Source organism: Pleurodeles waltl, chromosome 7 (genome assembly GCF_031143425.1).
Source record: "Pleurodeles waltl isolate 20211129_DDA chromosome 7, aPleWal1.hap1.20221129, whole genome shotgun sequence".
Lineage (NCBI taxonomy): Eukaryota > Metazoa > Chordata > Amphibia > Caudata > Salamandridae > Pleurodeles > Pleurodeles waltl.
The window spans coordinates 1,389,134,283-1,389,148,466 of NC_090446.1; the positions used below are offsets into that span (position 1 = coordinate 1,389,134,283).

Genomic DNA, 14,184 nt, shown 5'->3' on the forward strand with positions numbered 1-14,184 from the left:
ACTAGGCTCTCCAGGGTAGGATGTTTTGACAAAAATCCCAGATCTCCAGGAGCCACCCTATACCTCCTTGTCACAGACCTGTTGACAACCGGGGACGACATAGGCTTCCTCAATACCTCTAAAATAGGCTCTGTAAGAGCATCATTAAACGGAAGCAATGGATCCGCTGAAGCCGAAGAAGGGCGCAGGACCTCAGTTAGAATATTTGTTTTGATCTCTGCAGCAGGCAACGGAAGGTGCAAAACATTGCCGCCTTCCTGACCACAGTATGAAAAGAGGCCGCCTCCTCCGTAAACTCCCCTGGAGAAGAAAGATCCCATTCCGGTGAAGTGTCAAGCCCACTGGCTGAGTCAAGCCCTTGATATTCCCCGAAGGGCACCACAATCTCTCCTTCCTCCAGCAACTGCCTTTGGTACCCGTGTTCCTCCAAATGTCTTAAAGCTTTTCTGTGCGACCTCAGCCTAGCCTCTAACCATGGCATTGACACAGAATTAGCCGACGTCGATGACACCGGCTTCAGGACTGAAAGGCGCGGACCAAGAGAAGAAGGCTGACTACAGTCTAATCCGGAGCCATCCGGCGCGGATCCCATCGGCACCTGAGGCTCCGTCATTGGCATCGACTGATAAGGTGATGACATCAGCGCCGCAGGTCTAGAAGGTGATGTCATCGGAGCTGCAGGTCTTTGAGGCGACGTCATCGGCGCCGAACCGGCACCCTTAGCCAGATAGAAGGGCATAAGCGGCACCGCCTTGTAAGGAGCAGGGGAACCCAACGTAAATGCCAAAGGACCCGTGGGACAAGCTGAAGCACCAGCAGGGGCCATAGCATTAAACATAGAAAACATGGCATTTAAAAATGCCGCCGGATCCGCCCACGGAGCCCGGAAAGGCAGGAAACCGCTGGTCTCCATTCGGCACTTGCGCCGGTTGAGCATCCGAATCCTGCGCTACAGGTGAAAAGCAAGGACTCTCTGGAGCCGCAACCACCTCGAAGACCGACAGCGCCGGAGAAGCCTGAGGGCTTTGAGGCTGCGGAGTCACAGTCAGACTAACCTCACACGTCGCCGTCTAGATGGAGACTTGGAACGGCTCCGAGCCGAACAACGCCGAGAGTCATGACAACATTGCTTTTTTGCTTCTTCTACAAAGTGTGAGAAGACGACCTGTGATGGCTCTTATGTCCTTTTTTCGCCAAGCCAAAACACGTTTGGCTTCTCTCTCCTTCAGAGCCTTTGGATTCATGCTCTGGCAGGATACACACTCCTCAACGTCATGCTCGGAGATTAAACACCAAAGACAATCATCATGAGGGTCAGTAACCGACATGCAAACCCACACTCTCGACAAGGCTTAAATCGCGACTTCCTAGGAGGAGACATTGTAACCAGAAACAAGATTGTAACCAGAAACAATATGGAACACCTTCAACAGTAGCGAGCGCAAGGAGAAAACCGTTAGCGCAGAAGGCACTGAAAAAAGGGAACTGACGTCAGCATGCCGGTGAGGACCTCTTATTGGCACGGTGACATCAGACGGAGTCGCGTGGGGCCGTGCAATTGTGACATCCTCATTGACGTGGAGAGCTGGGAAGAAGATTTTCCGTTGGATGCTGGCGCATGGGAGAATTCATAAGGTGAGGAATCCACAGGTAGTTGTATCCATCAGAAATGACCTGATTTGACAATGAGGGGCTACCTGTAATTTTGGTCTGGAGCTCAGTGGCCACTCAGGGAATCCTACCTAAGCCAGACATCTCTGAAAACTAGACAACCAAGCGAGTCCAATGTTTTCTCACCCATAATGACCTGCACCCACTTTGCCTAAAATTATGCTTTTCGCTTGAATTTATGCGACATAACCTTCCTGAATCACCAGGACTCCACAAAATTGTTACAACCCAGCATTCCCCAACTTGTTCCAATAAAATTGCTTCCCCACTTGTTTCACTGGACCAAGTACCCGGGACAGGCACACATCAAACTAAGATCAATGAAAGTCGTGAGGAATGACTCTCATTGACCCTGGTCTAAGGCATGCCTGTTGGAGGCACTTCGCCCAGTCACACAAGAGAGGTAGCATGTTATCCGGACAGGTGGGGGAATATTGGGTGGAAGGAATTTTGTGAACCACTGTGGTTCCCTGTAGTTTATGTCACAGAAATGCAAGGATAATGCACAATATTAGTCTACGTTTGAGATCTGCAGGGCACTGTGGGTAAGAAAATGTCATAGGATGCAATGAGGCACACCATCTTGGATTGTCCTAAGTGTTTAGTTTACCGAAATGCCTAGGTTTGGTAGGTATTCTCAAGGTGGCAGCTGACAGGACCAAAACATGCAATAGAAGAAGCACGATATTAGGACTTAGCCAAATATAGAAAAAGAAAAAAAAAAGATCAAAAATCATTATCTTGCCATAGGGGCAGGAATGCTATAGTCCCTTCAGGGGCAGAAAAGCTACTTCCCATTCTGGGGTATGAGTACCGGCTCAATACTAGAGTAGGGTGCCCTAGCCTTTCGTCTCTTTGGTGCCATGTCGAGATCCCTAGTGTCCTTTTTTATCCCCCCTCCCTCCCTTGGGGGAGGACGGCAGAAAGGCTGATGCACCTGTTTTGGAGTGGGAACACAGCACGATGACTGGGTGAGCTGCCCACCCATTATTACTTTTTTGGGACAATGTTTTCCCCAGGTGTCTAGTGGCCTTTCTGTCCCTCATGAGCAGATTTTGAACTCTTTGGGTGGTGGGGGGAGAAAGACATATGCACTTATTCTGGGATGGGAACACAGCCTGACACCTGGGTGAGCTCAGGGTTGTTTTTTAGCCCAGAAGCTGAGGGCAAAAATATGAAAAGGAAACCCCTCTGGCGCTCGCACCAAAGGGATTGCCTGCCTCTGGCACTAGGATATGCGTGAGCCATCCTCAGCACCTGAGCAGTGGTGCCAAGGACGGCTCCAGCACATCCTTAGCATCCACAAGGTTAAAGCTAGAAATGTAATGTACACCATTCATGCACAACAATTCAGTGCTATGGGTATACTCTTTTGCAGCATGCAGAAAGTGATAGAGAAATGGTAAGCAATGGCTCCATTACTTGAAACACCACTGCTGCACTTTGCCTCTCATGGTGCTTCTACACTAGTACATGGCAAAATGGAGAGCAACTTGACAATTTACATGATGCCCAACCCAGGTAGAAGATGATCTATAGCCCTTTTAACAACCTTCATGTCAATGACCATTCACAATCCAATTAAACGTTACCTTTCAATAACCAATTACTTTTCAAAGGCCCATCACCCTTCAGTAATCCTTGCCCTACCAATGACTACTCCCCGTTCAATGATCCATCCAGTGTCCTGCTCCCTGGAAGCACCCTCGCCTTTCAGGGGACCCCCCCACCCTTTATTACTGTTCACCATTTGATGACCCATCTGCCTGCAAAGAGAACTAATCCTATTTCACATTATACAATGCCAATATGTCCTTTAATGATCTTTCTTTTCAATGACTACCTCATATTTCATGAACCACTGTGATTCAATCCATCACTCTTCAATTACGACTTACATTTCAACAAACCCTAAAACCTCTATTGCTCTCAACCTTCATCGTTCTAAACAGTGAATAGTGCCAAATCAACTATCACTCGCAAACCTTTAGTGATCCATCACCCCATCAATAGCTTCCACACTTTAATGACCCACTATATATCGCATTTAGACTTCAAGGAACATTCACCTTTAATAATCTTTCAGTAGATTCTGCCTTTTCCTTAAATTTCCTCAATCATCATTGAACCTTCAATGTTAACTGATTTATAGCCCTCACTTGTCAATCCACCTCCCATACTTCTCAACATTCAGGTACCACTCACCCTTGAGAGAAGCCGCACTCATCAATGAACCCTAATACTCAAGGACCAATGACCACTCCATATATTTCACTGCTTAAGGAGACATGTGTATATGGTTTAAATAACTTTTTGTCCTTAGCTGCGATCTTACTTTGTCGTGTCTAGATTACTTTATGGGTGATATACATTTCCTAATTTCTTACTTCCTCCTCCCAGTACTTCATCTTTGTGGAAAGCCTTCCCAACCTCTTTTATACAACCATGAACATCTAGGATCCTCTAATCCCATCCACCATTTTCACCTTCCCACATCCTGGAAATTGAGAAGTCCTTCCAAAAGTTTGCTGCTGAAAAGCCTACCGAAAGGGTAGAGTGAAGGGTCGTAACTTCCGTACTGGGACGAGGACGGAAATAGAGTGATGAATTACTTGTATGTAATCTGTACTTTATGTCCTCATTTCCTTCCATGTTCCATTCCTTACTCTGCGAGGACATACTCAAAGCAGTAGGTCTTCATCAAAATGTGAAAGATGACTTTCAAAAGACAAACGAGAAAAGGCAGGAAAGCTACTACAAATATTCCCTATTAACACTTCAAATCTAAAACAAATAATGGTACAACAATCAAAAACAGAATTAGAAAAAAGCAAACAATACTGCCATTTTGAATGTGCATTCTGTGCCAAAGTGCAACTCTTCCCCTTGACCCACACTGAACCTGCAAAGAGAAACAAAGGTAGAAGCCCAGGTTGCATCCCTACAAATATCAATACCAGGAACACTGGCCCATTCTGCCCATTAAACAGACATTCAATTAGAGGAGAAAGCTTGAACCAAATCAGGGAAATATCTCCCTGATTTCTGATATATTATGGAGATTACTAATTTAAACCAGTTATTAAAGTTGCTTTAAATTATATAAAACATCCCTTAGCTGTGGCAAAATGATTGGACACACTATCTGTCTGCATGTATTTTGCAGCCCTGTCTACGTAAATTATAAATGCTCTGAAGTTTAGTATCTGATTCCGAGGTTGGGGTGGGACAAAAACCTGGAAGATTAACTGATCTTTGGGATAAATTAGGGTCACATCTCAATATAATTCTATGTTCTAACGTTCTTGAATATGACTGACAAGAAAGAAAATAATATAGCTCACCAATGCTGCTTGCTGCCATAATAGCCACTAACTCAAAACCAGGAGGCAAAATGTTGTCAGTGGACTCACCAAGGGGCTCAAAAGTAGAATCCTGTAAAAAAGGCTAAGCCCAATGGGAGGTCCAAAGTTGAATATCAACCCCTTAGCCTTGGTTCCTCAGCCCAAATATGCATATGCAGAACTACTTGGACGAACGGGACCAAATACTGTTCCCCATCATGTTGGGCCCATGAACCACCTCTCAACTAGATGAGCCAGTACACCATCAATAAAACGAATGCACCCATGAACCAAAAAAGCTAAATGGATCCAATAACTGCTAATCCTGAAGAAGAGATAAAAATGTAAAGATAAATATGAAAAATGTAGAAGAAAAAAAAAACATGTCAACAATTCTTTGCAGCGCTTTTTGAATAGAAATGGCACAAAAAGAAACAGGAAGTAGAAGGATGGAAATGGAGAATAGAAGGATGGGGGTAGAAGACCTAAGGGATTCGTAGACACAGAAAAAAGCTCAGCAAGGAAGTGTCACTATAGAAGGGTGGGGGTCTTACTCAAAAAGTAATGAAAGGGACATGGATTAAGTGAGGGAGATAATGCGACGGCAGCCAAAACACTGTTGCCACGGCTACCTACCGTCTGCCATATTATGACCGTAGCCATAATTCCGCCAGTAGGCTGGTGGAATTCCTGCTGCAGCCATGGTGGCGGAAAGGTGACGCTGCTGCCCGCAGCAGCGCTACACCAGTAGACCGCCTCAGACCGTATCATGACCCCATGATACGGCCTGGCGGTGTTCTGTTGGCGGACGATGCTGCTGGTAGCAGCGCTCAGTTCCGTCACCTGCCGGAGGCCCCCTTCACAAAAGATAAGTCGGGTGGTCCGACAGGGGAGGGTGGTGGGGGGTGTTGTGTGTGTGTGTGTGTGTGAGTGGGGGGGGGGGTGTATGCAGGTGTGTGGATGCGGGTGTGTGGCGTGTGCAATGCATGTGAGTGTGTGTGTATGTTGTGTTGTGTGAATTCGTGTTTGCTTGTATGTAGGTCAGTGGGTGTGGATGTGTGTGTGAATGGATGTATGCATGCGTGGGTGAATGTGGGTATGAGTGTGGATATGCGTGTGTGTTGGTGCGTGAATGTGAGTGTATGTCGTGGGGGGGTCTGGAGTGGGAGGGTAGGGGAAGACTCTGGGGAGGGGACGGGGAGACCCCCATCAGTGACAGGGAAAGAATTTCCTGTCACTGATAGTGCCTACCGGCCTGGTTTTCGTGGCGTAAGGAAGCCACGAAACCATGGCGGTAGGCGGGGTCATAATCCCGCGGGTGGGACAGTGACGGGCGCCTGGCTGGAGACTGTTACCACCCTGGCGGACGGAGTGGTACATTGGCGGTTTGTCATATTTTGGGGAAGAATACCGCCAGCCTGTTGGCAGTACTTTTCTCCAAAATACCGCCGTCCACCAGGGTCATAATGAGGACCAATGTCCTTGTAAGCCAGACTTGGTCTCTCATCAAAGAATGCTCATTGGTCGTGTCATCCTCTCTTCATGTGATGCCTCTTCACTATGCGGCATGGCTTAATTTTAATGCTTTTGTCACGTCAATGGCACACCCATGAATAAATTCTCATTTTCAATCACCTTTCGTTTTCCCATCAATACATCAACACTCTTCAATACCCATGGACTCTGCACTACCCCTCCTCTTGTGGTGCCACTTTATATCTCAATGTCCCTTGGTTCGGAGATGCCCCCCCCCCACTGAGGAATCACACACTACTGCTCCCTAAAACCAGACTCTATAGAGCATCACCACATGCACTCTGGTAAATCCTTATTAAACTGTACAATTTTACATCCAGTTTGACTTCCGAACGACTCCCTCCCCTGCTCCTCACCTCATCCACTTCCCTTCGATTGAGGTCAAATGTAACATTGAAGAGTGTCTTTAGGATCTCCATCACCCTCTCTGTCTCCTCCTTTGCAAGCGCAGGACAGCAGAGGTCTGTCACCACCTCGTAGACGTCAGCCCACTTCAGTGCCAATGTGCTCTCCAGAGCATCTGTGAGCAGGCTGATGCCCCTCAGCTCTTGGGCAAGTTGACGACGCACATCCACACGCAGTGCTGTCAGCAGGAAAAGGAGCCTCAGGTCAAAAAACTTGCTCTCATGGCAGGACTTGGTCTCATTATACAACTTTAGCCGGCGGGCCAAACCGTTCACAATCCTGAGCTCTGTGGCTACCTGCTGAGCTTCAGGGCTGTTATACACAATATTACAGAGGCCTTTAAGGGCTTCCACCACACTCTCACTGTCTGGCATAAGGGAGACTTCACACTCTTCTGAATAGTCCACCCCAGCGTACCGAGAAAGAGTATACATGGAGGTTCTGCTGGTGAACGGAGCAAGTGCATACTTGTCCCTTGACAGGATGCGAACAGTTTCCAGGCAAGCTGCTTGACAGGACGGCTGTAGATCACGGCCCAAGAACTTTATCACCACCTCACCAAGTTTCTGTGAAGGAAATAGGAGCAGTTAGAACACATTCCTGAGCCTCTGCACATAACTATTAAATAAATGAGTATTTGTAGAACCACTCTAAAAGCTAAATAAAAACATCCTTTATCAAATACTAAGGGAAGAGTTGGTTTGATTCAGCCTGTCAGCAAATGAAAAGATTGGCGAGATGACGTATGTCAATTACAGACGCACATAGATTCAATGCAATCAATGTGATGGAGAAAGTCAGTACAAAGGAGCTCCAGCAGAGGAACTTAATTCGCATCAAGCAGCTCTTTCTTGTCCATAACAAGCGTTCAGCCTTCTCATCATGAGAAATAATGGTCAATGACAGATCTGATATCTTCGTTCTCAAAGGAAACCTTTTGTAAAAAAATGTAATGGAAGGCCTATGTCTATGCGGGTCTAGGTACCACTTGTAATCTCTCATGGATTTTGAAGTATATTATTCATGGGTCATCCACAAGATAAATGGCCTAGCCGCCATTTCTAATGCCTGAAATACCATTCTTCTATTCAGCAACTAAGATCTCTGAAGCCTTATGCTCAGTGGACCACCAAGGATCTCTGAAATACGGTCTGTCTCAAACAGATGAACTGTAACATATCGCTGAACAGCCATGATACGTACTACCATAACTGATCTCTGAAGAAATATAATTTATCCACCACTGGTGATCCCTGAAGGCTCATGATCCATCAAACAGTGACCGTCACTGAATTATTTGGACCTTTTAACTACTAGTGTTCTTTGAAGAATCTCCATAAATCCGGCACTGATGAGAAGAACTATTAAGTGGCAACTACTGATCACCTCAAAAGAACTGTAATGTATTAATGAGCGGTGCTTTCAGGACCAACATATTTCAAGCACTGATGATCCTGAAAGAAGAAAATAAGTTACTTACCTGTAACTGTAGTTCTCCAGTATTGGAATCTTTCATAGATTCACATGCTTGAATCCTTCCCCGTCGTCGAGATGGGAGCCTCCGGTATATAAAAACAGCTATACACATAGGCTACTGTACTGAAAAAAGGCCTAAAGGCTTTCACTTTAGTAACCTATCCTTATCACTATGAGTAAAAAGGACCAAAGCAAGGCCCAGCCAATCAGGCTTCCCCTCCCTCTAGAACCCTCCTGAGAGGAGCTCCCTTCCCTCAGATTCTCAAGCACGAGTGCTATAGTATCTGAAGAAGACAGGAAAAGGTGATCTTCCCAGGGGAGGAGGGAGGGTCGCATGTGAATCTATGAAAGATTCCAATACTGGAGAACTACAGTTACAGGTAAGTAACTTATTTTCTTACTCCAGTATTGGAACTTTCATAGATTCACATGCTTGAATCAGAATAGCAAGCAGTAATGAAGCACATTGTATAGCATCAATCCATATGTATACCGGTTATATATATATATATATATATAAAAATAATCCTGGAGCATACATATATCCGAAACATCTTTAAAGAAAAAGAATATGTAGGAAATATACCAAATTAGATACGTAATAAACATGACAGGAGAGCGTTACCCTGAGTAGGCAAAACAAGAAATATCACAGCCGTAAAGGAAGAAACAAACCTATACAATGTGCGCAAATTAAACTGGACTGGCGGGAAAAAAGAAATAAAGATACTGGAAAATATATCGTAACACCGCTTGTCCTACCGCCATATCACCTTGCTGAGTTTCCTCCAAACAGTAATGCCTTGCAAAAGTATGCACTGACTTTCACGTGGCTGCCCTGCAGATGTCCTGAATGGGCACTCCTGCAAAAAGTGCCATGGATGCTGCCATTTATCTTGTAGAATGTGCACACGCCGGATTCTGCAAGGGTTTTCCTGCCACTGTATGACAATAGTTACTCGCAGAGGCTATCCACCTCGCAATTCCCTGTTTAGATAATGCTCAACCCTTACGCGGAGGAAAGCAACAAAAAGTTGGTTTGATTGCCTAAACTGTTTAGTTCTATCAAGATAAAACTTTAGGCACCTCTGAACGTCCAAAGAGTGCAGAGCTTGCTCCGATGGCGTCGATGGATTAGGAAAGTATGACTTCAGTATCACTGGTTGGTTTATATGAAAGTCCGATTGGACCTTAGGCATGAATTTTGGATTTGTTCGCAAAATTACCTTATCCCTTTTGAATTGTAAGAAAGGATCCTGGATACTGAATGCCTGTATCTCGCTCACTCTTCTGGCTGAGGTGAGAGCGAGAAGGAGAGAGAGCTTCCAGGATAGGAACTTCAAATCCGCTTTGTGGATTGGCTCAAATGGTGGTTTTATTAATTGAGACAAGACCAAATTAAGGTGCCATGATGGAGGAGGAGGCCAAACTGGGGGAAAGGACCTGAATAGACCCTTAAGAAACAGTTTTATGACCCTTGCCGACCACAGAGGAGGCACATTTTCTGAACGCCTATAACGGGAAACCGCTGCCAGGTAGACCTTAGTCGAGGAAATAGCCAAACCCAATCTGGCCAGGAGTAGAAGATAAGGTAGTATCTGCTGCGGTGATGAAGAAAAGGGATGCACTTGAACTTGTGCACACCATGAGCAAAATCTCCTCCACTTCAGACGATAACATTTGTTGGTACTCTCAGCTGCAGTTCTGGCGAGGATGGCTCTGCAATCCGAAGGCATGTCTAAATGCGCAAACTCATGGTGTATAGGAGCCAGGCTGTCAAGATAAGTGAAGCCGAATCCGGGTGGAGAACTTGACCCTCGTTCATCGTAAGCAGGGAGGGCATAACTGGTAGAAGGATGCTGCAGCTCTGCGAGAGGTGACTGTGTTCTGTATACCAAAACTTACGAGGCCATGCTGGAGCAATCAGAAGGAGCTTGCAGCGTTCGATCTTGATCTTCGCCAGAACTCTTGGAATCAGGGGAATGGGAGGAAAAGCATAAGCATAAATTCCTGACCATGCCATAGAAAACGCATTCCCCCAAGAGCCCAGATATTGATCCCGACTTGCGAAGAAACAGCATTTTGCATTCTGCAGGGTGGCAAAGAGATCCAGGTTCGGTTTCCCCCATCGGGCGAAGACTTGATTCAAGACTCCTTGGTTCAATTCCCATTCATGGTTGGACGACCAGGATCTGCTCAGGGAATCCGCAATGATGTTCTGTACACCTGGGACATGTTCCGCTCGAAAATTTAACTTGTGGCTGATAGACCATTCCCAAATGCGCTGAGATTCTCTCAATAAGAGCAGAGACCTGGTTCCTCCCTGCTTGTTGATATAATGCATTGTCGTTGTGTTGTCCATCCGGATAAGAACTGATGAACCTCTTATTTTTGGGAGAAAAGCGCAAAGCGCCAGTCGAACAGCTCTCAATGTGAGGAAATTGATATGAAAGACCATCTGATGTGCCTTCCATTTGCCCCTGACTCGTAGGTGCTGGAGGAAGGCGTCCCATCCCTCGAGAGACGCGTCCGTAGTTATCTCCCAAGGTGCTTGTTGGGGAAGAAAAGAAGACTCCTGGGTCCACCAAACTGGGCTTTGTTATTCTGATGATATTGTCGAAAGACCCCATGGATTGCGTCCACTGAAGATTTAACTGCTCCTGTAGGGGCCTCATTTTCAGACGACAAAAAGGCACCAGAGGAATGCAGGAGGACATCATCCCTAACAGGGACTTGAAGAGGCGAACTGAAACATACTTTCGTTTTTGTAAACGCCCCGCGAGTGATATGAGCTTTCTCCGTCTGTCCTCTGTAGGGGCTGCATTGTTGGTGGAAGTGTCCGGTATTGCCCCTAAAAAAGTTCTCCTCTTTAAGGGTTGGAATGCTGACTTTTCGCGATTGACCGTTAGACCCAGGCTCGTGAATAGCTCGATACAAGCAGTCGTGGACTTCCGCGCCTGAGATCTGGATCTGGTTTTGACCAGCCAATCGTCCAGATACGGGAAGACTTGATGGTTCTGCCTTCTGAGGAAAGCTGCCACTGGAGCCAAGCATTTTGTGAAGATCCTGCGGGCCGGTTTCAGGCCGAAGGGCAAGACTTTGAACTGGAAATGGTCTCCGGCTACTGCAAACCTGAGGTACTTTCTGTGGGAAGGGTGAATAGGGATATGAAAATATGCGTCCTGCAAGTCGAGGGTGGCCATGTAATCCCCCGGATTTAGAAGGGGCAGAATGTCTGATAGGGTGATCATACGGAATGATTTTTCTTTAGATAAGTGTTGAGATCCCTGAGGTCTAAGATTGGACGCCAACTTTTCTGCTTCTGCTTCTTCCTTCCTGATGTGGAACCCTTTCTATAGCTCCCTTGAGAAGCATGGACTCGACCGCCTGCTTGAGCAAATGCAAGTGCTTCACCTTTCGAGGGAGAGGAGGTTTTGTAGGAGGGTACTGCAGGAACTCCAGAGTATGGCCAAATTGAATGAGATTTAGGACCCATTGGTCTGATGTTATCTTCTGCCAATTGTGAAAATAGAGGGAAATCCTTCCCCCTAGTCTTTGGCCAAGGGAAGGTTCGTAGCCGGAGACGGTAGCAAGTCATTGTCTACAGCCTGCATCTTCCGGTTATTTTCCTGCCTTTCCTCTCTGTGAAGCTCTCGAATAAGCCGCCTGCGAAAGCATTCTTTGTTGAAACGGAGGGCGAAAGGAATGAGATGCCGCAGAGACAGAGGGGTATCTATACTGTTGGAAGCCTGGTCTATACGAGGAATACCCCCGGCCTCTATCTCCTCGAAAAGGCTGTCCTTTAAACTGCAGGGTGCCAAGGGACCTGGCCGTGTCAGTGTCCGTCTTTATTGACTGCAGCGCATCATCAATGTGCTTCCCGAATAGGGCTTCACCATCAAAAGGGAGGTCTAGAATTCTGTTCTGGACTTCGGGTCTAAACAAAGTCGCCGGGAGCCAACCCTGCCTCCTGAGAACCGCAGCACCTGCCATCTGACGGAAAGCGGTGGTGGCGATATCCATTGCACAGTCTATGAATTTGGCAGAAGACCTCTCCCCTTCTTGCAAGACTTTCTTGGCTTCTAATTTAGAATCCTCTGGCAGTTGATCCAAATAGGGTGCAATGTCAGCCTATAGCTGTCTATCATATCTGCCTATGATAGCCAAAGAATTAGAAGCCCTTATAATAAGCGAAGCCATCAAAGAAAAGCATTTTCCTATATTATATAGTCTCCTACCTTCCTTGTCGGGTGGGGCAGAGATTGGCACTGAAGGGTTCCTAGATCTGCGCTGTGCCGCCTGGGCAATAACGGAGTCTGGTCTGGGATAGCCCGTGAGGCAGGCCGGAGAGTCTTCAGATGCCTTATACTTTTTGTCAAGGCGAGGTAGAACCGGGGTGACCGTGGCCGGGTTCTTCATTACTTTGATGCCCTCATTCCAGATATAGTCCAAAATCGGCATGGATTTTACACTTTTTTTAAATGGTTCCTTGAAATCATACAAGAAGCAGTCCATCTGCTTCGTGGGCATGGGCAACTCAAACCTCTTCGCAGCTCTTTCAAACAAGTTGTGAAAACCGCCAATGTCACCGGGAGGGGAATCCACAGGAACCGGAGAGGGCGAGGACGGAGTAGGGATTTTTTAGTTGTCCCACTCTGTCATGGCATCCAGCAATTCTCCCTCCTCTCTGTCATCATCAGCCTCAGAAGAGGACAAATCCTGTGTAGGGATCGAAATTGGTGTCTGTGGTGGCACATGTAAAGGCTGGACCCCTGGATGAACCGGAGTAGAAGGCACAGAGGGCGTGACAGAAGGCTGCTTAACTTCCAAGCCAGCTGGTGGAAACCGCCTCCAATAGTCATCCAACATGAGTTATAAATCAGCTATGAGCGATCCTGGCAAAGAAACCATTTGTTCCTGAAGGGATACTGGTGTGATTGCGGATAATATGAGTGCGGATCATGTGTGTCCTCCTCTAGATCCTGGCAGTTGACATGCAGTTCTGATTCGCTAAGAGCAACCCCAAAAGGCCCTTCATCAGCTGAATCCTCTTGTTCCAGTAAATGTGTAGGTACCAAGGCTGAAACCTTACTTGGAGATGTCACCAATGGCGAAAGAAAATCAGACTTCATATGTGCTTTAACCCTCGTCAACGGTACCGTCGACGGCAACGTGGATGGCATCGTCGATGGAAACGCAGATGACAACGTCGTCGCCATCATCTACGGTATCAGCATTGTCGACGGCAGCGCCGACGGGGTCATCGACGGAGACATCACTGACGATGGAGAAAATCTCGTTGACGAGGAAGCCGACGACCAACGTAGATGGTCTCACCGGCGGGAGCATCGATGAAGGAGAGGCGATGGGTGAAGGAACCATAAACGCCGTCGAGGAGGAAGTCATCGAGATGATCGTCGATGAGGAAGACGCCACTGTAGAGACTGTAGATGTTGTAGCAGTCAATGACGAGGCTGTAAAAACACCTTTAGAGACTGCCGTCGACGGTGCTCTCGTCGACGATGCCGTTGAGGGTGTCGTCGTCGCAGATTTTTCATATGGCCTCTTAAAGACATGTTTCACCACAGGAGGTGGCGTTGGAGGCTCAGAAAAGGCTCTTTTGCTGCGCTCTGAGGAGACAGATTGTTCTTTAGAGTGTCTTTTAGAAGAAACCGAACTCCTCTGAGGAGAGCTGGAAGGACTGCCAGCTTTAGAAGACTCCCGTTTGGTCTTTTTATGAGCCTTTTTTGGT

The 14,184-nt window shown here is 46.8% G+C and overlaps 1 protein-coding gene across 3 annotated transcripts in view; it reads right to left on the bottom strand.

Moving 5' to 3' along the window:
- Positions 1 to 14,184, bottom strand: part of LOC138246390 (synembryn-A) — a 294,113-nt gene that overhangs the window by 159,445 nt on the left and 120,484 nt on the right. For all 3 annotated transcript variants that reach the window (XM_069200965.1, XM_069200963.1, XM_069200966.1), the window contains one exon: positions 6,908 to 7,522. In XM_069200965.1, coding sequence (XP_069057066.1) covers positions 6,908 to 7,522 — 615 coding nt within the window. The remainder of the gene's footprint in view (positions 1 to 6,907; positions 7,523 to 14,184) is intronic.